This window comes from Pavona decussata, unplaced genomic scaffold, assembly GCF_977016875.1.
Source record: "Pavona decussata unplaced genomic scaffold, jaPavDecu1.1 SCAFFOLD_16, whole genome shotgun sequence".
NCBI lineage: Eukaryota > Metazoa > Cnidaria > Anthozoa > Scleractinia > Agariciidae > Pavona > Pavona decussata.
Window position 1 is genome coordinate 4,003,140 of NW_028145439.1, and position 25,289 is coordinate 4,028,428.

At 37.6% G+C, this 25,289-nt stretch overlaps 3 protein-coding genes and 3 pseudogenes across 6 annotated transcripts in view; 4 read left to right on the forward strand and 2 right to left on the reverse strand.

Moving 5' to 3' along the window:
* Nucleotides 1–25,289, forward strand: part of LOC146487429 (TNF receptor-associated factor 3-like) — a 58,127-nt gene that overhangs the window by 13,658 nt on the left and 19,180 nt on the right. Inside the window, exon 4 of one of the 2 annotated variants that reach the window (XM_085087865.1) lies at nucleotides 831–2,137. The exons of the other annotated variant lie outside the window; for it this stretch is intronic. Within the exon in view, the coding sequence (XP_084943991.1) occupies nucleotides 2,074–2,137 (64 nt within the window). The 5' untranslated portion in view covers nucleotides 831–2,073. The remainder of the gene's footprint in view (nucleotides 1–830; nucleotides 2,138–25,289) is intronic. 2 annotated transcript variants of the gene reach the window in all.
* The window catches only part of LOC146487431 (TNF receptor-associated factor 3-like), a 53,731-nt gene continuing 29,029 nt past the window's right edge, over nucleotides 588–25,289 (forward strand). The window contains exon 1 of the mRNA XM_085087984.1: nucleotides 588–606. Within this exon, the coding sequence (XP_084944110.1) occupies nucleotides 603–606 (4 nt within the window). The 5' untranslated portion in view covers nucleotides 588–602. The remainder of the gene's footprint in view (nucleotides 607–25,289) is intronic.
* LOC146487432 (TNF receptor-associated factor 3-like) lies at nucleotides 8,214–14,155 on the forward strand. The gene is made up of 5 exons (XM_085087890.1): nucleotides 8,214–8,439; nucleotides 8,755–8,911; nucleotides 9,893–10,051; nucleotides 11,189–11,344; nucleotides 12,188–14,155. The coding sequence occupies exons 1-5, from the start codon at nucleotides 8,282–8,284 to the stop codon at nucleotides 13,295–13,297; spliced, it is 1,740 nt and encodes a 579-aa protein (XP_084944016.1). The 5' UTR covers nucleotides 8,214–8,281; the 3' UTR covers nucleotides 13,298–14,155.
* On the forward strand, nucleotides 16,871–21,161 carry LOC146487433 (uncharacterized; annotated as a pseudogene). Its single transcript, XR_014857795.1, has 4 exons — nucleotides 16,871–17,186; nucleotides 19,803–19,987; nucleotides 20,290–20,350; nucleotides 20,516–21,161. The product of XR_014857795.1 is annotated as an uncharacterized LOC146487433 (transcript).
* LOC146487434 (uncharacterized) lies at nucleotides 17,927–18,898 on the reverse strand (annotated as a pseudogene).
* LOC146487435 (uncharacterized) lies at nucleotides 21,791–24,937 on the reverse strand (annotated as a pseudogene). Its single transcript, XR_014857762.1, has 4 exons — nucleotides 24,907–24,937; nucleotides 24,018–24,798; nucleotides 22,850–23,075; nucleotides 21,791–22,537 (listed from the first exon to the last, which is right to left on the reverse strand). The product of XR_014857762.1 is annotated as an uncharacterized LOC146487435 (transcript).

The window sequence follows — 25,289 nt, forward strand, 5'->3', positions numbered from 1 at the left end:
TTTGAGGTGATGTCTTCTGACTGGTCTCTTTTCACGTAAATACTTCTTGAGGGTTTATGGTTACCCTGGGAGCGATCCTGATTCAAATATAATTGCTACTGAGGAGGTTATCACCATTGCGCTTCCTTAAATTTTGACGTCATAACGTTAATTGCCAGGTGACGTTTTTAAAATCTAGTAGATCAAGTTTGACGTAAGTACTCTGATTGTGCTAACATAGCACATTTTTGTAAATGAATGATTTCATCCACTTATTCTATATAATTAGTTGTAACGTCTGAGATGCGAAGTGGTTTATTAGGTTAAGGTTTCACACTGGTACATGGTGGGCTTGGCCGGAATAGGGTTTAACTTGCCGGCATGTGCCGTCCTGGTCTCCAAAGTTGAGACCAGTTTACATTAAATACACAAGTTGATACCCCGTTCTAGAAACATTTCTACTCCGTGATTTTTTTCTTTTGATTTTCAATTTTCAGAGTTTTTGCCTGGTTTGTCAGACTGATGATATATCCTATGTAATGGCGATCAGTGCTTCTATGTAAGTTGTCCACTGCTTGCAACCCTATTGATGGACTGGATATTTTGAGAAGCGAATTATCAATATGAGTAAGTTAAAATTTTACTAGAAGATTCCGTGCATTTGCAATTACATAACACTCTGTTTTAGAAATCGTGCCAAATATGAATCAGTCATATTTCAACAAAGGATCACTGTGAAGATCTGTCATATCAAAGGAACAAAGCAAGTAAACAGATAAAGGCAAGACATAACGTACTACATTAAAATATAACTTTCTGGCGAGGACTTAAACCGCGATCGCCTGCCTTAGGTCACGGGCTCGCTCACACAACATCGTTTATACTCAGGATCGACTAACAGCGATCTGAATATTCGAATTATATGCAGCACGAAGCAGATAACCAGAGAGGAACAGAGAGAGAACCCAGAGAAAGTCCAAAATAGGCAAAGCAGAGTTAACTCACTGTTTTATTATGTATTAAAAATACCCCTATTAAGTAATGGTTTCGAGTCTTTCGTCTTTCGTTTCGGGGATTCCCCTGCTAACTCGGGAATTAGCCAATCGCCTTGTGACTGTCGTGACCGGCTGTGATCACGTTCTTCCGGTTCAATTCTCGGTTTTCACGTGACGTCACCAAATTCTAGAATTCAAAACTGGGAGGCCTACAAAATTTTTACCTTCATTCAAGGAAAGATTACCTAAAAATATCTCTGTTCACAATTTCTTAGCTCGATGTCGTGCTTCCTTTTGAAAATAGAACAGTTTCAATTTCCGAGTTTCCATCGTGCGTGACATAAGGAGGACGGCCGTGACAGAGCTTTTCCGTATCTCAAAAATGACTCTTCGGGTGATTTTCAGCATTCTAAACAATTTAAGTTTGAGGAGAAATTTTAATCTAAACTTTCGAAAATTCACAAGGGCAAACAAACCTCTTTTCTGGCAAAAGTGAACTCCAGATGTTTTTTCGTATTTCCGGCCGCCATGTTAAGCTCTATAAATTTATGTGGAACATTTTGTCAAACAACTCGAGTACGGAATGCTGCACAGACCTGACACTTGGACAGATGCCTTATTAATTTATCCTCTATACCATGTCAACTTCTTGACTTCATTCATGGAATGGTTTCGATCTTTTTCAATGGCGTGACAGTGAAAACCGAGATTTATCATCGTTTTAATAACTTCCGATTAGTGTTATGGCCAACAAAGGAAGGCTAGCTGTAGCGATATCCGATGCATTCCTGGTATCATAACAAAGTTCAATGCAAACTTCTTTCACTGCTGAGTTAAAGTCATGCTAATCTTCCTGCCCTCTCATGATAGCGCCGTGACAGCTCAAGGGGAAGTTATGACTTGGATGTGTTTAAACAAAGACTGAAACATCTCGAAATAAATTTTACCGAGTTACATAAAAACGCGTGTTAAGAGTAGTACACACATTTGTGAATGGTTAGCCATGTGCGTAACAGATGATATCGAGTCTGATTATCTAGTTCAGTTTAGTGATCAACCAGATGAACGATAACGTGTCCAATCTGCAAGAGAGTTTTCAATGAGCCCTTGCAGACATCATGCGGACATAGATTCTGTAAAAAGTGTTTGGAGCCGCTCCTCAGGTATTTTACCTTTAAGTATAATGATTATCTGGTTAACATTTTCTCTTGTTCTTCACCTTATTAAAAGAAAATAATAATAATAATAATAATAATAATAATAATAATAATAATAATAATAATAATAATAATAATAATACTAATAATAATAATAATAATAATAATAAAAATAACAATAATAATAAAATAAGTTTCTGCTAAAGCATACGCTACCAAAAGAGTGTCTAAATATAATAGGTAGACGGTCTAGATACCTAAGACAAGGCCTAAATTTTAATTTCCATGCATAGTTTATGCGAAAAATGACTCTCAAAAGGCTTTTGCGCATTACGGGAGCCAAAACTGAGAATCCTGTCCATCCGGTCTATCCAAACTTTTCCCTTTATGTCGGCCATCAGCTCACTGGACTATCATAAGGTCCTATCAAATATCCCGTTAACGGTTTTAAATTGTAATATTTCAGTCTGTTAGAAACTGTCATACACCATAATAATAATAATCCTATGAAATAAATGTGATAGTATATTTCCAGCCTGGTGAATGAATGAGAATGATGTGTTATTCTAGAAAGTGACACAGGCATACTCGGAAAAAAGAAATCCGAGTGCTTCCATCAGGAGTCGAACCTAAGACCTTTGATTACTAATTCGGATGCTCTACCGCTGAGCTACAGGAGACGCGTGGGAGCTAAGGCCATTAAACTAGGTTCGTGAGACGAAAATCCTGCATACTGCTAGGATTTGAGTGTCGAACGTGTGGCTATGAAATAAATGTGATTGTATATTTTCAGCCTGGTGAATGAATGAGAATGATGTATTATTCTAGAAAGTGACACAGGTATACGGGGAAAAAAGAAATCCGAGTGCTCCGAAGACCTTCCTATTACTAGTTCCATGCTCTAGCGCTGAGCTACAGGAGACTCGTGGGAGCTAAGGCCATATATTAAACTAGGTTAAGTTAAATGGTGTTGTTTCTGATTTTTTGAACTTTGGGTCTAAATTTTTTTAATTGTAAAAGATAGCTGCTGTGAGATATATGTGTATATATAGCTAGCATACTTTGACAGGCATTATTAAAATCGAAATTTGTGAGTTTCGAAAAACACGTGAATTATCATATCTAGTTAATAGTGCCTTACGTTACCTCCACAAACTATTTTCTTTCCCAGAGAAAATAACTGGTCTTTTCCATTCCTTTAGAAATGTGTTATTGTTTCAGGATCATTTGGATGTCTGCCTTAAATTTCCCGTAATTTAAACTGTGGCCAAATTGATATACCTCGAGACATGATAGAGGATCGCGTGATCTCACACTGTGTTAGAAATGAGCATTTGTGCCCTTTCAGCATTCATGGTTGTGGTCTATAAGTAAGTTCACTTTTGTTAAAGCTGTTGTTTGTTTGTTAACCTTTGTCCTGTTTTCGGAGGCTGAGAAAACATTCCATGATACATCTTCACTCACTGCACGACTAGGACGTGAAGTTTCCTGATGGGACGTTTTATAGAGGACGTAATCACACGACGACGAATTTTTCTTTCTCTTTCTAAACTTAGAGTAGTCTCCAAGAATTCAACTCCAGGACCTACATTTGACATTAAAAGCAAGTTGGAATAATCGCGACGACATTTTCCCTACCGTCTCCCCCGTCGTTGCTAATTAATCGATTGTTGATTAGCAACTCCCTATTACCGAATTTTTAGGGTCACCATATTGATAACCAAACAACGTATTTATTTCAATGAAGTCAAAACAATGGTTTAGTTTTGTTAATAATAACCCTACCGTGAGTGTAATGGAAGTGGATTGCAACTTGAAAAAATTGGCCAATTTTTTCAAGTTCTTCTTGTGTATTTTAGAGAATTAAGTAGCTAAAAATCGATTATTGTTTGTTTTTCCTAAGAGAAAAACTGACATTTTCTTTCCGATATTGTAAAAGCAATTTCATATTACAGGGCAAGTTCGTTGTAAAATATTTCAGCAGTTTTGACTAAAATGCAACAAAATCGCCGTAGCAGTGCCCCTTAATAGGGCAGGAGATCGCGGTTTATTTAGCCTGAGTATCAGGCTTTTCGGGGAGGCGGGGGGGGGGGGGGGGGGGAGAGGAGGAAGAGAGGAAGGGGAAAAGGGAAGAAAAGCCTGACAGAAAAGCATTGAGACGAGTATTCCGCCCCCTCGATGAGCATGACGCTACGCCGTAAATAGTAGTCAATCCAAATAACTTCCGGTCATGCAACTGTCATGTCAGCGATGACCGCTGTGAGAGATATGAATTGAAGTTATACAGACAGCTCTATTACAAAAGACTCTCCAAACAAAATATTTTCTGTTGAGCACCACTGAGCAGAATTCGCGACTAAATACAGCTTCATTACAGGAGGAAAATGCAAATCTCACAGTTCAGGATGGCAAGAAGTGATGACAAAAACGCAGCCGTAACAAATCAAAAGACAAATAGCCGTGATAAGAAACACAAGATCTCAGCTACGAAAACAAATAGGCGGCCGGATAAAGAATATTTAACAGTTCAAATCCTAACTAGAGAGGCTGTAATGTCACCGGACGCACTCAAAAAAACAAGCCAAACGTACCAAACCCAAATAAAATGCCTCAACGGGTATAAGAACGACGGTTGCTCAACATGCGATAAACGCAGCACTCGTATAAGCCCAGAAATGACAGAAATGACCTTTGATATCAAAATACAAAACATGCAACAGTTGCATTGTTTAGTCTATCATGATAATTTTTGTTTCCGGCGGTGTAACGTTACCTTTTGTGTTTCCTCCAATCAGCGCCAACGTCCAAAATTCGGACGTTCGACACAAACTTCTAAACTTCTGAAAGGTTTTGTGTCAGGCCTTCCTTTCCTCTTCTCCCCCTCCCCTTAGGAAGGCCTGATACTCAGGCTACGGTTTATTAGTCCTCGCGCGAGCGAGTCATATCTTCATGACATAATATTTCACTTTTATATGTTTACTTACTTTCTTCCTTTGCATGGTGACAGATATTCACGGTGATTCTTTCTTGAGATATGGCTGATTTATAACAGTTCGACGCGATTTCTAGAACACTAGAGTGTTATATAATTGCAAACGCACGGAATCTTCCAGCGAAATTTTAACTTATTCATAAAAAAAAATTTTGATTATCAAAATATCCAGTCCATCAATTGGGTTGTAAGTAGTGGACAACTTACATACAAGCACTGATCGCCATTACATAGGATATATGATTATCATAAGTCTGACAAACCAGACAAAAAAATTGAAAAATTGAAAATCAAAAGAAAAAAATCACAGCGTAGAATTGTTTCTTGAACGGGGTATCAACTTGAAAATTTAATGTAAACCGGGGCTCATTTTGGGAGACCTGGACGGCACATACCGGCACGTTAAACCTACTCCGACTCAGCCCGCCAGCGTTAAACTTTAACCTTAAACTATTCATTATGTACAACTGAATATCAAGAATACGTAGACGAAATCATTCATTTACAAAAAAAGTGCTTTGTTAGCAGATTCAGAATACTAACGTCAAACTTGATCTACTAGATAAACCGGTCAATCCAATTAACCTTATGACATTTTTTTTAAGGAACAGCACTGGTATAACCGTCTCAGTAGAAATTGTATTTGAATGTTTAGGAACTATATCACAGGGTAACCATGAACCATCAAGCACTTTACGTGAAAATAGACCAGTCTGAAGACGTCACCTTAAAAGTGATCAGTTGTTTTGAGCTGTCAACTTTAGCTCAATTAACTTGTCTAATGTTACAGCTGTCATTAAAAATATTAAACAAATAAGCAAAGAACAACAAAGTAAGATCTGGCGCGTCATCGAATCCTTACACAGTTAATTTTTGGTTAAAATTAAGGGTGCGACGGTACATTTCGAAACATTCATTAACGTCACACTGACTTGTTAACTTTTTATTAGCACCCTCATTGTTCGCCTATCTGTGTCTCAATCAAGCAAAGCGACGTCTGTGTGGCGCAAACGTAACTACTTAAAGTTATGCCATAGAACGACAGATTTCAAAAGAGAAAAGGAATAAATATTATCTAAAGACAAAGAAGTGAAGATAGAAAATAATTACTAAAGATGACCAAGATTGCGAGGTTTCGGTGTTTTGCGCAAAGTATTTTGATTTTGTTAAAGGGAGGGGTTCATGGTTCTGCGCATGTCCATGAATCAAAATACTTTTTTGCCTTTGTTCGCTATGACCCAAGCCTGTTTAATTTAATTCGTTGTTTATGAACCATTCGGAAGGGAAAAGGTAACTCAGGTGGTATTTTTTTCATATGATTGCGTTATTTTGCATGCAACTAACTGTAAACACATCAATCGTGGAATAAATCCTACGGGTCAACACTAGATTCAATATCGACAATATGAAAACAACCCACTAGCATTTTCTGTGAATTCTGGTCATCAGTCCCTATGTTTGGACTAATCATCATAGAATGTGATTACTGAAGTACATGTGAGTGGGACTTTTAAGGCCATAAATTTAATAAGAAAGAGAAAAAAGCATTTAGATTGATGCCTATGTACTGAAATGTGAACCTCTCTCTTTAACATAATCACAACGTAAGCTCATTTGCAATTCAATAAATTAGTAGGACAGTATTTGCATTCCATCGATGCCTCCCTTGTATATAAAATTTTCTTCCTCCTTCTTTTCCTTCTTGCAATGATTTTAAGCCGTGTCCCTTTAACCCACACACAGGTAGGACGACGGACACTGTTGAAATTGCGCTCCACAAGAAGAAGAACCTGATCTTTTTCAGACGTTTTCACCAGTGAAACATTCACACCAATCTGCGAAGGGAAAAACCCCTCTAAAAAAACACTAAACTAAAATAAAGTTATATAATAATGACGCCATTGTTCTTAAAATTGCGTGACGCAAGAAGCTTCTCAAGAACTAAGTTATGGAATGTACGAGCGAATTTAGGTTAGTGGATATAAATGTTGTTTTCTTCCTCTAATTGCTGAAAGCATTCTTTGCAAATCTCATTACTCCGCTTAGCGCTGCTAAGTTTACTGATGATTCTATTTTGACCTTGTAAAAGATAGAATGAATATATCATGCAACGGTGAAATTTTTACGTCATCACGATATATCGATGTTTTGAAACCGAGCATATATTTACATTCGGTTCACAGAAAGGTCTCAAAATGCGAAAACAACGCACTGGAGAAACTGAAGCAAAACATTATGTGCTGCATTCTTATGCCTTATGGGCGGTAAACTGATCTGTTTCAGACGTTTCAACCAGTGAAATGTTCACACCAATCTTCGAAGGGAAAAACCCCTCTTACAATAAACTCATAATGACCTCATTGTTCTTAAAATCGCGTGACGGAAGAAGCTTCAAGAACTAAGTTATGACTGATGTACGAGCGAATTTAGGTTAGTGGATATAAATGTTGTTTTCTTCCCCGTGGTATGATTAGTACCTGCGATTTACATCTAATTGCTGAAAGCGTTCTTTGCAAATCTCATTACTCCGCTTATAAGCGCTGCTAAGTTTACTGATGATTCTATTTTGACCTTGTAAAAGATAGAATGAGAATATCATGCATCAGTGAAATTTTGACGTCACCACGATATATCGCTATCCACCACGTGTTTTGAAGCCGAGCATATATTTACATTCGGTTCACAGAAAGGTCTCAAAATGCGAAAACAACGTACTGGAGAAACTCAAGCAAAACATTGTGTGCTGCATTCTTGTACCTTATGGGTGGCAAACTGATCTGTTTCAGACGTTTTCAACTAGTGAAATATTCACACCAATCTTCGAAGGGAAAAACCTCTCTTATGATAACTCATAATGACCTCATTGTTCTTAAAATCGCGTGACGCAAGAAGCTTCAAGAACTAAGTTATGGAATGTACGAGCGAATTAAGCGCTGCTAAGTTTACTGATGACTCTTAGTTTGACATTGTAAAAGATAGAATGAGAATATCATACCTTAGTGTAACTTTGACGTCATCACGATGTATCGCAATCCGTCACGTGTTTTGAAACCGAGCATACATATATTGACATTCGATTCACAGAAAGCTCTCAATATGCGAAAACAACATACAGGAGAAACTAAAGCAAAACATTGTGTGCTGCATACTCATACCTTATGGGTAGCAAAGTTAATAATCCCAGTTCCCAAGTAAAATTCGTGGATAAATTTGATGAGCGGCTTTCATGCCCATTCTGCAAAAATGTTTTCAACGAACCCTGGCAGACGTCTTGTGGCCATCGATTTTGTAACAGTTGTCTGGAAGGTCTTTTAGGGTAGGTTTTAATCTACTATATAAAATTGGTTCTACTTACTTCGCAAAAGTTCCAATACTATATTGGCAACTTCGAGATGTTATTTCTCTGTTATTGTGGTACGTCTTTCAAGGAGAGAAAGAGAGGAGGAGAGGGTGGGGGTAGAGTAAGAGGTATTTGTCCATCTGCTCACTTCCAGCCTTCAAATATCGCCATAGTTTGAGTTACATTGTATTTTAGTGACCTAATTAAGTCATTTGTCCATTGTTTGAAACTCCCATGTTGCTTGTTGTTTCAACGCTTTTGAAGGCCTCACTTTTCATTAATTTCTTTTAGGCCGGAAATTCCGAGATGTCCAATAGATGGAGAAGGAATACCACAGGATGAGTGTTTTCGAGATAAATGTTGCGAAAGAGAAGTACTAAGCCTTCTGTGTTACTGTCGATGGAAAGAAAGAGGCTGCGAGCGGAAAGGCGAACTGAGATACCTGAAGGTATTGGAAAGACATTTCTAGACTTTATATCCAAGGTCGCCAGGTCATGCAAGTTTGATCAACGTCACAAACGGTTCCTATCCCTTTTAATGACATTCTGCATGCTTACGATCAAAACTGAGAGAAGAAAATGCTTTTTTTTTTATCTGAAAAATGCCAAAGATAAAACAGGATCGAAATTCTTGGTTTTCACGTGACGTCACCAAATTCTAGAATTCAAAGCTGGGAGGCCTACAAACTTTTGGAACTCCAGATGTGTTTTCCTATTTCCGGCCGCCATGTTGGTGCTCCTCAGAGGGAAACCAACATGGCGTCTCCATACTAATCTCTATAATTTTTGTGTGAAACATTTTGTCAAATAACTTGAGTACGGAATACCGCACATACCTGACAATTGGACAGATTCCTTATTTACTTATCATCTATAACATGTCAATTTCTTGACTTCGTTCATGGAATGGTTCACAAAGAATCACGCAACTTTGAATTTTTTTTGGCGTAACAGTGAAAAACACGGCAATAAAGATTGTGCGTGACAGCTTTTTAGTTACTTAAAAGAGATACAGGAAAGAATTGTAGCATGCGGTCACAAAGCCTCCCACGCAGTCATTTTTCGGGGACTCGTATACGAGTCCCCTAAGAACGACTGCGTGGGAGGCTGACGGTCACAGAACGAACGCGTCATAAGTCACACGTTTTGATTTCAACAAGGCTCGAAAGCAAATTATTCCTTGACTGCCGAACATGTTAAGTTCGAAGTTCCAACAAGGAGCTTTTTTTCATTTGTATAGAAATCAAAATTGCTTCTTATATGAAATCAGTCTCCAATACAGTACTTTGCATTTCGAGCAGAATAGTCATTTTAGTTTTGGTAATGGATAGTTATTAAGGTACCATCGCATCTTGCCTCTTGATTATCTTATGATCAATGACGCTGGAAATTTCATTAACAACAGTATATGGGTTCTTTAATTTTACAAGGCGCATGAAGATGGCTGCCGGTTTGGTGACGCACAATGTCAAGCATGTGATGAGACGATGGAAAGAAGGAATCTTGAACAACACAGAACAAAAGATTGCATCAACAGGGCAGTAATATGTACATATTGTGGAGGAAAAGTTCGACAAAGCAACATGAAGGTAACGAAAAATTAGTATTAAAATTATAAAAGAAAATCTTACTAAATGTCGATTATTTATAATTATTTCGGACTCTAACAAAAGCCAGAGAGCTTCCCCAGGGTCTTCTTTGTATCATTTCAGTAATTCAACTTCATCATATAACTGGAACGTAATGTTAGCCGATCAGTTTTACAATAGTACTGGAATTGAGCTATTTAGCTAGTAGGTAGCCCATCCCCCCTCCAAAAAAATGGTTTGGGATTTAATGTGACAATTTACCTCTTAGGTTTCTTAAATGGACGCTGACATAAAATTCTTCTTTTTCCTTCATTGGATCACGTGAGTAACAACAGTGATCATTTTAGTCTTATTGCGCACTTTCATGCCCTCAGTCTACAACGAGTGGCAAGTCTTTAAGGAAGCCGCCCATTAATGAAAAATTAAACGTCGCAGGACTTTTCTTATTTCTTATTCTCTGTCCCTTTTCGTTCTTAAAAGAAATGATTTAGAAATACATGAAACAAGAAATATGAGTGATAGGAACCGACGTTTCGGTGCATCTTGCGTTCTTGTTGCATAAAATAACCTCGAATCAAGAGATTTTGGCCGTCCCATCGGTTTTTATTAGATGTTAAAGTGCATATGAAAGATTTTTTGTTATTTGCTTGATCTAAACTTCATGTTTGTTTGAAAAAAACAATTCCCTATCAATTTTTCTTCCCTGTGTATGAGGCGGACAAATACGTGTAATTTCACTTCCGGTTGGACGCAAACCCGCGCATGGCGGGAAACTGAGGATAGTGGGCCTGTGACGTTTATACAAGAACGCTGCTTTCGTGGGTTTTAGTGTATTCGTTGTGCGAAGGAAGAAAAAATGGTGCTGTGGTGTGTTGTGTACGGCTGTAGAAACAAGAAAGACGAGAAAAAGGAGATTTACATCCGCCAAATTCCCTTCTACGGTGATACAAGATCGGAAGCCGTGAAAAGGAGAATGAATGGAAGACGAAAACACTGAATCCCCGAGCAAGTATTCAGTGGTGTGCTCAATGCATCGAAAAGAAAATCTCACTCGCAAGTATTCTTTCGACCAACATTGCTATCAATGAGCGTATAATCGGCCTTTTCCATTCCCTTACAAATGTGTTGTTATTTCAGGATCATTTGGATGTCTGCCTTAAATTTCCCGTCAGCTGTATCTTAAACTGTGGCCAATATGATATACCTCGAGACATGATGGATGATCACGTGACTACACACTGTGTTAAAGCTGAGCATTGGTGCCTTTTCAGCATTCATGGTTGTGATTTTAAAGTAAGTTCACTTTTCTTAACCTTTGTCCTGTTTTCGTAAGCTGAGAAAACATCCCATGATACATCTTCATACACAATATTTTAACAAAGGCCAAACGACACGTTGTGTACTACATCAGTACCATTACCTGAATACGATGTACAAGCACTCAGGCCTGCAGAGTGGAAGGTTGCAGGCCTGGCCAAAAAAATATGAATTGTACAACTATATTAGCAACTGCAATCCGTGGGCCTAGCCCATTACCACTAACAATTTTAAAGACATGAATAGATAAAGTTGAAAAGTTGAAGAATGTGTAAAATATGAAAATATCTGGCTAGTTTCCCCAAAAATCTGTTACTAATGGATAAAACATGGTTTTAATAATGGGCCAGGCTGCGAGCAGTTGGGGGGGGGGGGGGGGGGTCAGGTTTCTTCTTGGATACGCTAGGAAACAGTATTTTGTATTGGCCAGGTGTAGTCTGTATATCCCAGTGATCATGACAAAGAAATTCGCGTTTTCTAACTAGAAGTACTTTGAAGACAGTCATTTGTCAACTAACTTTCATTGATCATACCCAAGTGTACTGTAATCTGTTTCGTTGTTTCTGCATGAATACAAATTCATTTCAACAACTAAGAGACGTTGTTTAGATGTCTTAAATAAATACTGTATTGCACTGATGACTCGATGTTTACAAGTCCTCCTTCTCAGTCAAGCGCAGTTTTACTTTGTGTGCCTTGTGCTACGCCTTTCCCCTATCCTGTATTCTAAGCTTTATCAGAGAACCGTCTCCCTAAGTTCGATTTCTTCTTTCATCAATAAAAGAAGCAAATTTAAATTCAAAATTTATATTTTTTAAGGGAACGAAAGAAAGCCTTAAACGGCATACCAAGGATCGTGTTGAGTACCATCTGGAATTGATGAACTATTCAAGTCAAGAGCACAACAGGAAAAGCAAGGAAATGGAAAAGGAGCTGTCTCGTCTGCAAAATGACAAAAATGCGCTGCAACAGCAACTTCGAAACCAAACCCAGGAACTCGTTGCAGCAAGAAACAACATTCAAACACAGCAAACTAAAATATCTTTGATTGAAAAGTCAATGAGTGACCAGCGAAGAGATTTGGAAAAACTTTATCTTGATTTAGAAGCTGCCGGACGTGGAGCCAACGGAAATGCTGTGTCTTATCAAATGGAGGAAATTCTAAATCCTGTAAGGCATCACGAGACGCAAGTTAATAACTTGCATACAGAGCTGGCTCTTCTCAAAGGGACCAGGATGACCCCAAAAGATTCCGGGCCGAGACCCAATTTGGCCACATCTCACCCTGCATGCGAGCGGCGTCTAGACAGAACCGAGCACCAACTAGCATTACATGAAAATCAACTGTCCAAGCAAGATCTTCAGATTCAGATTTTGCAGGCTACGTCACACGATGGAGTGTACCTTTGGAAGATTGATCAATACAGCCGAAGATTTCAGGAAGCTGTTTCTGGAAAGACCTCATCGATTTACAGCCCTCCGTTCTACGTTGGACGGTTTGGATACAAAGTGTGTGCCTGCCTTTACCCTAATGGTGACCGAATGGGTAAAGAGACGCATGTGTCAGTGTTCTTTGTCATCATGCGAGGTAAATACGATGCGTTGTTGCCATGGCCGTTTACTCAAAAGGTTAATTTTAAACTTCTGGACCAGGACAGAATCCGAGACGCGTATGATTGTTTACGGCCAGATCCGCAGAGTTCAAGTTTCAAGAGGCCAACATCAGATATGAACATAGCGTCGGGCTGTCCGACATTTATATCTCACAAAGAACTCCGCCAAGGTGGATATGTCCAGGGAGACACCATTTTTGTAAAAATAATCGTAGACATATCGAGTCTTCAAGGGGATAAATACTTTGACAACAACGGCCAGCAGCATTTACGGAAGAATCTTCCAGCCATAATGCACCCTGATAATCAAATATAGGCAATTTCGTACCCACAAGCTCTTTCGTCAGAGGTTGATCGCCTGGAGATCAAAAAGAAAACCTAGGTTTTTTGTTACATTATTTCTTTTGTTGGACCGTACATCCGAACGGTACATTGATGACTGACATTTGATGATATATTTTGATTGACATGTACTTTGTGATTTGTTTTTTGTATCTTATATACGCTTTGCTCGCGTATCAAGTTTAGTTGTTGAATTACGCTTTTCGAGTAGATTTCAATCGTTTTTAAAGTTATTTCGCGTGGTTTTCTTCCGGGTTTGTTTTACGACAGCATAACTAGATAACCGTTTGGACGACTCAGCAAAAGTTCTGATGAAAATAAATTTTACTAGTTCACAAGTAGTACTTTTTTTAAACCTAAGTCACAACTGAGGACTCGAAGTTTAGAATAATGTCAATGTTGTCCTTGAAAGCACTTTTTACCTCCTGAGCGATCTTCTTACTGAACATTAGCCCTTGGATCATAAGCAGTAAAGTAAAAGCCTGCATATAAGAACCTAGTGATATAAGAACCTACAGGCTGAAATTTGGCATTTAATTACCCAAAATTATAAGAACCTGTTCAGCCTGGCAAAGAAAAATAGGTTCTTATACAAAAACAATCACTTCAATTTTGATGGCCAAAATTCTGGATTTTAATTGTGTGAGAAACTTCTGACAAAAAGTTATTGTGTAGCAAACAAGGCAAGCATTTTTGTTGTCGAAAATACAAGTGCTAAACCATTTTGTATCAGTACTACAACATTTCTGTCAATGGTTAAACTACGACAAACTCTGAAAAATAAGAACCCATTAAGAACCTAATCAGCCTGAATTGTGAAAAACAACCCTAAAATATAAGAACCTGTTCAGCCTGACCTAGAAAATTCTAGGTTCTTATACGCGGGTTTTTACCGTATATAGTCTATTGAATATGGCATGCATGTGGTTGCTGCCAACGCTTTACAGACTGAACGATACTAAAATGATATACTTATATTGTGTAGTACTAAATAGGTTACTTAGCTTTTCTACCACCTGATGAAGGTTGTTTATGTATAGCCGAAATATTGGGCATTAGCCTGCGCGTGGTCGTAAAACTATGGAAACGTTAGGAAAACTCAGACCAACTTTCGAAGACCAAGGTTGCTTGTTTTGTCAAATACATATAGTTAAGTTTTATAATCTAACTTCAGAAAGTTTAAACCCATATCATCACTGTAAATTAAAGTCAGCAAATAGAAGCACAATTACTAGTGCCTACTTGATCAGCCTTGTATCCTTCAAGTAGCGCATGAATAAAGTTTTAAAAAGTAGATTGGTTCGTTGTGTTTTACCACTACCCCTCATTTGGTCCTCGTGAAAATTGAAATCTATTTTTTTTGTCATTATAGTCAGTGACATGTTTCACCTTTGAAATATGTATTTCTATAAATGGTTTGAACCCAGGAGTTATGTCATAAGAACGTAAATTATGATCATTCGGGTGAGTGTAGTCCTGCGAAGAACTGTTTGAGGTGACCGACGTTTCTACAACCTGAGCGGAAGTCATCTTCAGAGTCAGGCGCTTGACTCCGGAAGATGACTTCCGCTCAGGTTGTCGAAACGTCAGTCATCTCAAACAGTCCTTCTCAGGACTACACTCACCTGGATAATTATAATTTACATACTTTAAAATGTGTGATTTATAATGTTTTTAAAACAGAAAGAAGGCATCAAGTTTAAATGTAAAATTGTTGATATCTTGAGCCTTTCTTTGCGTTTGCAACTCCACGCTAGATAACGGTTCGAATATTTCGAATATCGATGCTTTGTTCTAGATGAACTGTCCCAAAAATCACAACCACGTTGAGAAACACATACTCGTACACGTAAATGTCCTGTGAGGCAGTAGAACCCCCCCCCCCCCCCCACCCAAAAAAAAAAAAATAAATAAAATAAAATAAAAAATAAAAAATAAAAAAACTCGCCCCCTCCTCACCCATTCACCCAATCCCTTTTTGCGCATCATTGTTGCCCTAAATGAAAAACATGCAAAGATATGCGAAGAGTACTACTCTCCCCTCTGGTATGATCATAGAAACTGAAAAGAAGAAGAAGAACAACAACAAAATTCGATACAGCAGCGAAACTCTTAGTCTGCGCACACGTTTCGAAATTTTCAATACCCCGGTCCGTTGTAGAATTTTGTGCGACTGATCGTATATCCTATACAATGGAGATCAGTGCTTCTAAGTACGTTGTCTACTGCTAGCAACGCTATCGGTGGAGTGGAGCTACCCATAATGATTTTGATGAGCATTTTTTTTATTCATGAAGAATTTAAAGTTGTCAGACTTCCGTGGTTTGCAATATTCCAATAACACATTACATTCTGTTCTACAAATCGTGTCGAATATGAATTAGCCATATTTCAACATATGCATGTATATAGGATTCCTGTAAAGATCTGTTAAAGTAAGTAAACGTATACAAGTAGAATATAACGTACCAGGTAAAAATATGGCTCACCGGCGAGGACTTTATCAACCGCGATCTCCTACCTTCAAGGTGGACGTAATTCAGCTACACCACAGGCGAACAACACTAAAAGAGGATGAAAAGCACGACTAAATCTTTATTCCTCACTAAGATCACGGGGTGGCTCACCCAACATGGAGAGTCTGAGTTTACTTAGGATCGGCTAACAGTGATCATATATTTGAGGACCGTAATTCTGACGAAGTGAATGAGCCATATTTTTACATAGGAGGACTGTGAAGCTAGATGAAAGAAAACTGAAAAATACAGCGCCATGAAAAGAATACAACTCCTCTCAGATCATGACTGACTGACAACAAACGCTATAATTTGAAGCTGCAGTGAAACTCTCGGAATTGGCCATCCATTTAAATTTTTATAATTTTCCTTGCCAATTCCCATTATATAATTCCTGGCGTATTTCCGCAGTCGAAACAGGAATCCAGAGGAAGTCCAAAATAGGCAAAGCAGAGTTAACTATTACCATTTATATGGTCGCTGTTTTATTATGTAAAAGAGATGATATTATATTTACTGTCTGATTTCGATCTGATTACAATTAAAATTCCCCTATTAGGTCATGGTTTCGAATCTTCCATTTAAGGGATTCCCCTGCTTAACGAATTAGCCAATCACCTTGTGACTGTCGCGACTCAGACTGTAATCACGTTCCTCCGGTTTCAACCATGAGTTATTATCAGACATGTTAAGCATGACGTTTACGGCAAACGTCAAACGGCAAGCATGACCACGTGACCATTTTTCCCGCCGTTTTTGCCGTTTGCTCTTCGCCGTTTTCAACGTCGAGAGGAGTGGTTTCCCGTAAATGAAAAACGTGAGTAAGATTTTTACTTTTTTCTGTTGTTGTGAGACATAAGCAATCGACTGCTTCAATGCAAAGCTATTTTATTTCATTCTTTACGTGAAACAATTGCTTTATGTTGATTTTCTAACTGTTTCTAACGACATTTTCGAGAAAAAAAAATGGATGCAAAAAAGTGTTCCGAGCTTTCCGAGCTTCGTTCAAACTGTGAGTTGTTGTTCGTTTATATGTCTCCAAGTTTTAAGAACGGCTAGCATTTTTGTCTATGTTCTATTGTTTATTATTAGAGACCAATTGAGTGGCACCAATGGCACAATTCCGCTGGCCGAGAGTTAAGAGCACGACATCGCCTTGAGCAAAGAAATTGGTGGCAGGCGTCCTGCCAAATCAGACGATTGGGAAGACATTGCAAAACATCTCTCGCGTTTATTCACAACGGAGGCCAGTAATAATGTAGTCGAGCTGAAAGGAAGAGGATGTCGGGAACGGAGGGATCTTCTTATAAAGAAACGCAAGGCAGAAGAGGGGAAGGCTTTGAAGAGGTAAGCTAAGTTTCAAAAACTTCTGTTCGTACAATTTGCGGGTAGGTGATTCACATGCCAAGTTTGTTTATGTAAAAACCCAGAAAAACCGGGCAAAACTTCTTCCAACTGCATGAAGTTCTTATTATAACAACTCCCTTTTGAGTTCTAGCATGCAATATGGCATGAAATAATGCCGGTTGTCTAATCATTCGTGTTTTTATTTCGTGAACATATTCAACCTGTTCATGTACAAGCTTAATTTAACTTTAGTCTGTTTATTTTCAAATTATTTAGAATCTATTTAACTTCAAGTTTTTAAGCTTTTGGTTAAATTTGAACGTTTTTTCTACACCGAGATATGAAAAGACTCTCGTTGCTTTTCATTCTCGGCATTCTACATTTGTGTAAAAAGATTATTTTTTTAATGCAATCTTTTATGATAGAGTTGTGTAAGAGATATAATTACTAGTGGTTTTCACATCTTATCATATTATCCTATTGTAATTTAGCTGTAATTTTTATCTCATTATCCTGTAAAATTAAAAATGTATTTTTATCTAATGAGCAATAAATACATAAATAATAATAATAATAATAATAATAATAATAATAATAATAATAATAATAATAATAACAATAATAATAATAATAATACAGGCAAAAACTAACGAAAGAAAAGTCCTACGTTTCGGCGACATCTTAGCGCCATTGTCAAGGGAAACTAAAATTAAATATGCGATTGCAAAAGTACTGAGAGTTCAGAGTCACTTATTTGCATAAGTTAGACAAAGACCTTAGCGCAAATAGAGTCTGATTGCACATTTAAACATGGTCGTAATTGTTTAATGAGTAACATCTCATTAATGAGACAATCAAACTTGTTCTGGCATTTTTTCAACACCTTGAAACAATTGCGAAGGTCATCTGGAATCCTGCCTGCGTGTCTATTGTCATAGTGTTTGCGAACTGACGAGGTCTTGCTTCTATGTCCATCAACGCGTGCGAACAGATGGCCACGGGTGTATCCGACATAACCAGCATCGCACTGGTCACACTTGAAGTTATACACAACGCATTGTTGAGCAATGAGCTGAGGCTTAGGTTCGCTTGTCGGGAACTCCTGGGCAATCTTGCGGCTCGTAAACACTGGTTGGACTATAGTCTGGAGCTTCACACTGAGATCTTTTAACTGTGTCTTCACGATATTAGCAGACTCCTGGTCTTTAAAGGGTATGACGACCCGAGTAGTGTTTTCTCAGTCGTAGATTTGGACAGTAATGGAGGCTGGTCGGCGACCTTTAGATTTAGAAAGGTTTTAACAGTGGAGTCCACAAGGTGCTTGGGATACTTCAATTTAGAGAACACGGACTTCAGGCGTTCGCACTCCTCAGTGAAGTAGGACCATGACGAAGACAGGCGATATGCACGGTCAAGCATAGTTGTCAATAGGCCGCGCTTGTACCTATTATCAACATGACTGTGGTAATGGAGAAGCAGACCACTGTTTGTTGGCTTCACGAACACTTTAGTTTCAATACGGGGCGCCCGGTTTAGAAGTTGAATACCAAGGAAGGGGAGCATTCCATCATTTTCTACCTCCATAGTGAACTTGATGGCGGGGTGGGCGTGGTTGAGGGTGTTGAGAAAGTCCCTAGCTGTAGACAAATCGGGCATCACGGTGAGTGTGTCATCAACATATCAACGATAATAAGGTGGCAGCTTACCCTCCACATCTAATTTGAACATCTCGAAGCAGGACCTTATTGATCTTTTGGGTGTGGCCACCAAGGGACAGCTTTTCCAATTTAATGGTTCCCTGTATGAACAGAAGATCAATAAGGTCCTGCTTCGAGATGCCTCAAAGCCTCAGCTCATTGATCAACAATGCGTTGTGTATAACTTCAAGTGTGACCAGTGCGATGCTGGTTATGTCGGACACACCCGTGGCCATCTGTTCGCACGCGTTGATGGACATAGAAGCAAGACCTCGTCAGTGCGCAAACACTATGACAATAGACACGCAGGCAGGATTCCAGATGACCTTCGCAATTGTTTCAAGGTGTTGAAAAAATGCCAGAACAAGTTTGATTGTCTCATTAATGAGATGTTACTCATTAAACAATTACGACCATGTTTAAATGTGCAATCAGACTCTATTTGCGCTAAGGTCTTTGTCTAACTTATGCAAATAAGTGACTCTGAACTCTCAGTACTCTTGCAATCGCATATTTAATTTTAGTTTCCCTTGACAATGGCGCTAAGATGTCGCCGAAACGTAGGACTTTTCTTTCGTTAGTTTTTGCCTGTATATGTTTATCTAAATCATTGTTGATTAGAATAATAATAAAAATAATAATAATAATAATAATAATAATAATAATAATTATTATTATTATTATCATCATCATTGGATTAGTGAATGACAGGAAGGTTACATGTATTGGAGGGGGGATCCTGTTTATGACAAGAAAAGATACCCTGTTTTAGACAAAGTGATGAAATTGATTCCCTGTCTAAGACAGAAAATTATCTCTGAAAGCCATACCCTGTAAAACCATAAAAAAGCTTAGCAAATCTTAACAATATAAATGTAAACTCAAGTTTATTTACTCTTGGTTAAGTTGTGTATTCTAGATCTGGAACTGAGGAGGAATAAGATCAACTCAAATCATTATTGGAGGACATAACCAGTTATGTCCAGGACATGCCTGAAAACAGTAAAAAAGGAAGAAATGGACAATTGGTCTAAAGGCTTGGCAATGATCAGGCAAGCAGCAATGGAAAAGTGGACTCGATAATTTATATTGCTGTGTAAATCAGTGCTGATGCATTTTGATTTAAATTAACTGGTTTGAAGATAATGTTCTTAAATAAAGTAAATTTCAGCATTGTGGACACACAACATGCTTTCCAATGACAAGTAAAAAAAAAAAATGATTCTGCTATACATGATCATACATAAACATCATGCAAATGATATTTGTGTATGGTTAGAGGGTCACACATTTATCAAGGCTTACTTTCAAGTGTTAACCCTCATGAAAAAGTTGCTTATTATTATTACTAGTTCGCGGCATCATCCCTTTGTTGACCCATTACTGTGGTTGCAGAAAATTTGAAGACCAATACTGGCAGCTGTCAGCCAGACGAAGTGGAAGAAGATGACGAACTGTTTTCTCCAGGTATAAGTTAACAAATATTACAATGAATTGTTTGTAACACATAAAATATTTATTTTGAATTAATTTTATCTTTAAACTTACTTGACTGCACGATATGACATAAATATTATTAACAAAATAGTTAAATTATTAATAATTATGTTTTTTACCATTAAATAATTTCAGGGTGCTCAAAGAAAACAAAGAAAGGTCACACTGGTGCATCTCAGATGCTCAATTACCTGACTATGAAACATGAAAACAACATGAAAATGAAAGAGAGAAAGATGAACATGGAAGAAAGAAAACTTCAATTAGAAGAAAGAAAGATGAGGATGGAAGAAACGAAGTGGTAGTTGTTGATGTCTCAACAAGCAAAAGATAATTTATTTGATTAAGGCCGGTTGTTGATAATGATATGAGCCAAGTACCTTACAATTTATTTACAATGCATTTTGGGACGTACATTGTCATTAATTTTTCTTCACGAGAACATGTTCCATTTTAAATGAATTAATATCTAATGTAAGGTTATTTTTAATTTTCTTCAATGTACATGAGGGCCTCTGCAGATTATTCATTGCCAAAACATTTAGGTGGCAAGTTAAAAACATTGGTGAAGGTCTGAATAAAATGAAAAGAAAATATTGTGTTCAACCTCACAGTATCTGGAAGCCTTTATCAGTTCAGAGGACACTTATTTTTCAACAAAATATAATCAGTTGTCATGTACAGGGTTGTACACTTAATTATTGTATACAACAGTCAACAGTAGTCTTTTTTCAGTCGATTTTTCTAAGTTTCATTTTCAGGCTCAAACTGCTACCCTAGGGGGAAGGTACTCAAAATTTTCATGACAGGGAGAGGGGGGGGGGGTTGGGTTCAAAGATTTGGACTACCAGTGTTTTTTATTGGGGGGGGGGGGGGGGGTTAAAAAAATAAGCGTATTTTGGGGGGTTTTAAATCTCAGAGTGGCATTTTTGTTGCAATTAGTACGAGTGCCAGGGTTAATGCATGGTATTTTTTTGGGTATAAAATTCCGATGCTAGGTATTTTTTTGGGTGTAAATTTTAAGCTCAATGCACTGCAACAAACAATGACAGCAAGGCAAAGTTTCTTACATTGACAATTTAGGTTACAGAGGGCTACCAATTTTGATTAATATGAAACTTACATTAAATTTGACTTGCTGGTATTAACAATTCAACCAGTTATCAAGGACAGCTCTCTATGATCAGACTCTGTACAATCTCCGGTGACATAAAATTATACAGTAAAAACCGGCAAATAAGAACACATGGATTAATAAGCCCATCAGACTGAAAATTGGCCAATTATGCACCATATATATATATAAGAACAAATTCAGCCTGACAAAATATAAAACATGTTCCTATATAAAAAGAGAGATGATGCCAAAATAAGAAAGCAATAACTTATATTAAAATATTTTGGTGTGTTGGTCTTATACAAACTCTAAGAGCCATACGCTCAGTACCTGACAGAAAGTGCACTGTACATGTATGTCAAGTGATGTACATGTACATTGTTAAGTATTCCTGAAACAAATTTTAAGATCACTTTCAGGCTGATTTCTAACTAAAAACCTGGTAAATAAGAACATCAGCCTGAAATTAACTTGAAATTGGGCCATGTGTTCTTATATGGGGGTGTTTTCTGTATAAGACTGACAGTGATGTTAACTTATATCGACATTGTTCAATTATTAACCAAACTAGCTGTTGTTTAAATTTGTTTCAAGTTCTGGAGGATCCAGATCAAAAAATTGGCCTGTCTGTGAGCCATATTAAGGCAAGTGTGGCAATTAGCTAACTTAAGCAGCTACAATGTAAAGCTTACCAACTGGCTGCAAAAGAACTTTCAGATTTTTTGAAAAGTCCAAAAATGCAAAATATTTCACAATCTTCCCATAACCCCATTCTACACTAGTCCGTACAGCACTCATGGCTTCATTGTAACCTTGCTCATCAGGTGTTAGCCGTGCTCCCCTAAATGGGGCAATAATATGCCTCCTTACAGGGTAAGCTGAGGATCCCCGTATATCACATAAGGTTCTCCATTTGCCTTAACCATCTTTTGCTCCAGTCTGTCAAGAAGACCACTTTCCCGCAACATGAATGCATCATGGCGGCGTCCCTCTAATGGCCCAAACAAGTGACAAATGATTCCATTTGGCGCCACCACAGACTGAGGGATTAATAAGCAGAAAACATATGTCACTTTGTCTACTTTACTAGTTCTAATTCGTTCCTACTGCCTGGATTTCATGATTTTTTTGGAAGCCCTGTTAATTTAAAGTTAATGGAAAACACATTAAAGCATGTCTTGAGGATTGTTTCTAAGTAATTTTCTACAATAACAACCTCACAAGAGCTTGTATCCGCTTGAATAAATCTGATTGAATAAATTCAATTATTTACGTCAGTGTCTTCAGATCAACCTAAATAAATAGTGTATGACTATCAAACACATTGATGTCCATCCTTAATTCTGACATACCTGAAATTTTAGACAGTGAGTTCTCTTATGGCCTGAGAACATTATGCGTTGGTTCCTTCAATTGGTCTGCAAATTGGTCTTGCAGTTCCATCCACAAATTCCCAGCAATCTCTAAGAGGAGATCCTTTCGCAAAAATGGTGTCAGCAAAAGCTTGTGGATTTAAAGCCACACAAGATCCAAATCATGCAGTAGATTAGCAAACCTCTCATAGGTGTCTGTAAGAATCTAAAATTTATTGAATGGCAAAATTAGTATGGAATTGGTCTCTTAAGGAAAAAAAATAAATTAGATGTAGCAGTTAATTTTTATTTACTTCAGTTAATTTTAAATTTTTAACTGGGTAATTTTGATGTTATGAAAACATTGAATGTTGTCTAGCTTTTGATCTTTTTGGCCTTTTGTATAATGTTTTTAAAAAATATTAATTTTATTTTTTTCAAAACCTGTCTTTCTTTGTATGTTTTCTTCACCACGGTAGATTATGAATTGCCTGAATATTTTTATAAATTATCTGTATTTTAAGCTTTAGAATAGATTTCTAATTTCATTTACTTTATATAACACTTATTTATCTTTGTTATTTTGGAGGAATTAACTGTTTTCATAGGAATGCTCCTCTTGATTTTCCCTTTTAAAAGTCGTCTGTCTTGAAGAGGCGTACGTCTTATAAAGTTGTCAGTTAAGAGAGTATTGACTATTTGCTTAATCCTAAATACGGTGGAACCTCTCCTTACGGACACCTTTATAATACGGACACCTCTCTATTACAGACAGTTCACTTGGTCCCTGAGAGACCGAAATCGATATAAAGCCTACCTCTCTAAAACGGACACCTCTATAATACGGACACTTATTCTTGTCCCCTTGGTGTCCGTAATAAAGAGGTTTGACTGTAACTAACTGCTAAATTAACTATGCCCTAAAAATGAAGAGAAAAAATATTAAACTTAAGTTAGAAATTCAAAATTATCTAAGACATTAACATGGCTATAATGCATTAAGGTACCAAATAACACTACCGGTTTTTTTTTTTTTTTTTATTTAAATATTTTTGTAGTAGTTTTTCATTGTTGTATTTATTGTCATTATTTAATTCTCGAAGATATTAGCTCAATAGAGCTACTCTGTAAAAATTCGAGTTGAAATAAAGTGTATGTATGTATGTACCATATTCAATATCATGCTTAGTTCAGGTTCTGGCCTGCCAAACATGTGTTGTAATTCACACAATCTGTTTGGGTAAGTTAATCTTCTTAGTACAATTAACAGTGCTTCTGTTCCATGGCAAACAGTCCGTTGGGGGCAGACATAGTACTCTAGTATCTTCAGTCCTTCCACTAATCTGATAAAATGACACTTTTCAAATCTGTCGAGGAAAATGGAAATGGTAAGATTTCCCCACAGCTTCATTTTGTTTTACAATTCTACACTCAATGGTCTTTTACGATCAGAGGGTTGTCCAATACTGTGAATACTGACACGTTCATGTGGTTGTGCGCTGTTGTCGGTCATGGGCTTAGTTAATTACACCTCTTTTGAACAAGTATCCAGTGTAGGCTAATCAACTTGTAGGCTGTTTATTATATTCTTTACTTGTAAACTAACGGTTGCCATTGCTTTTTTTGCTGTGAGTTGGCTTAGTTTTTTTTTTTTTTGCAAGCTAATTGTTTTCATTCGTGACCCTTAATTAATGGTGTCACGAATCGCGTGCTATTAAGCTTAACAACATAACAATTATACTGAAAACTACAAAGGTCACTTGAACAAACTCTCAAAATCATCTTCGCTTACGTCCTCAAAGTTGAGGTGAGCACCAAGCTCACTAGAGGAAAACAAATGCTCCAGTAATAGCAGCTCTAAATCGTCATCATCCTAACTGCTATCGGACTCTTCGCTGCTACTTTCGTCTTCAGCGAGCATTAACTGCAACAGTTCTCCTGTAACTCGTCTATTGATGAAAGGTAAATTAAACAATCAATAAAAGGTTTCCATTATGGATAAACAAAACAAAAAGCAAGCGAATTTAAGGCTTTTACCAGGTTTTTTTAACACTCACCTCCGTTTAGCCGCCACGTTGCCAATTGTTGCAATTCAGCCTTGTTTACTAGGTTCCAGTCCTTTCCGGGCGTACGCGAAGTGAGAGTCATGCTTAACCTGTCTATCGTCTTATAACTTTAGATTAGTGTTATGGCCAACAATAGTGTTATATTAGCTGCTTTCCGAAAGAAGGCTGTGGTGGCGTCCGATTCAATCCTGATTCTGAATTCCTCTTAAGGTATGATCACAAAATCCAGTGTAGACGACTGCTTTTACTGCTGAAACATGACCAGGCTAATCTTCACGCTTTACCATGCATATGATATAAGCGTGACAGGTAAAGCGGAACTTGTGACTTTAACTGTATGTAAACTAAAACTGAAACGGGGAAATAGAAGCTCA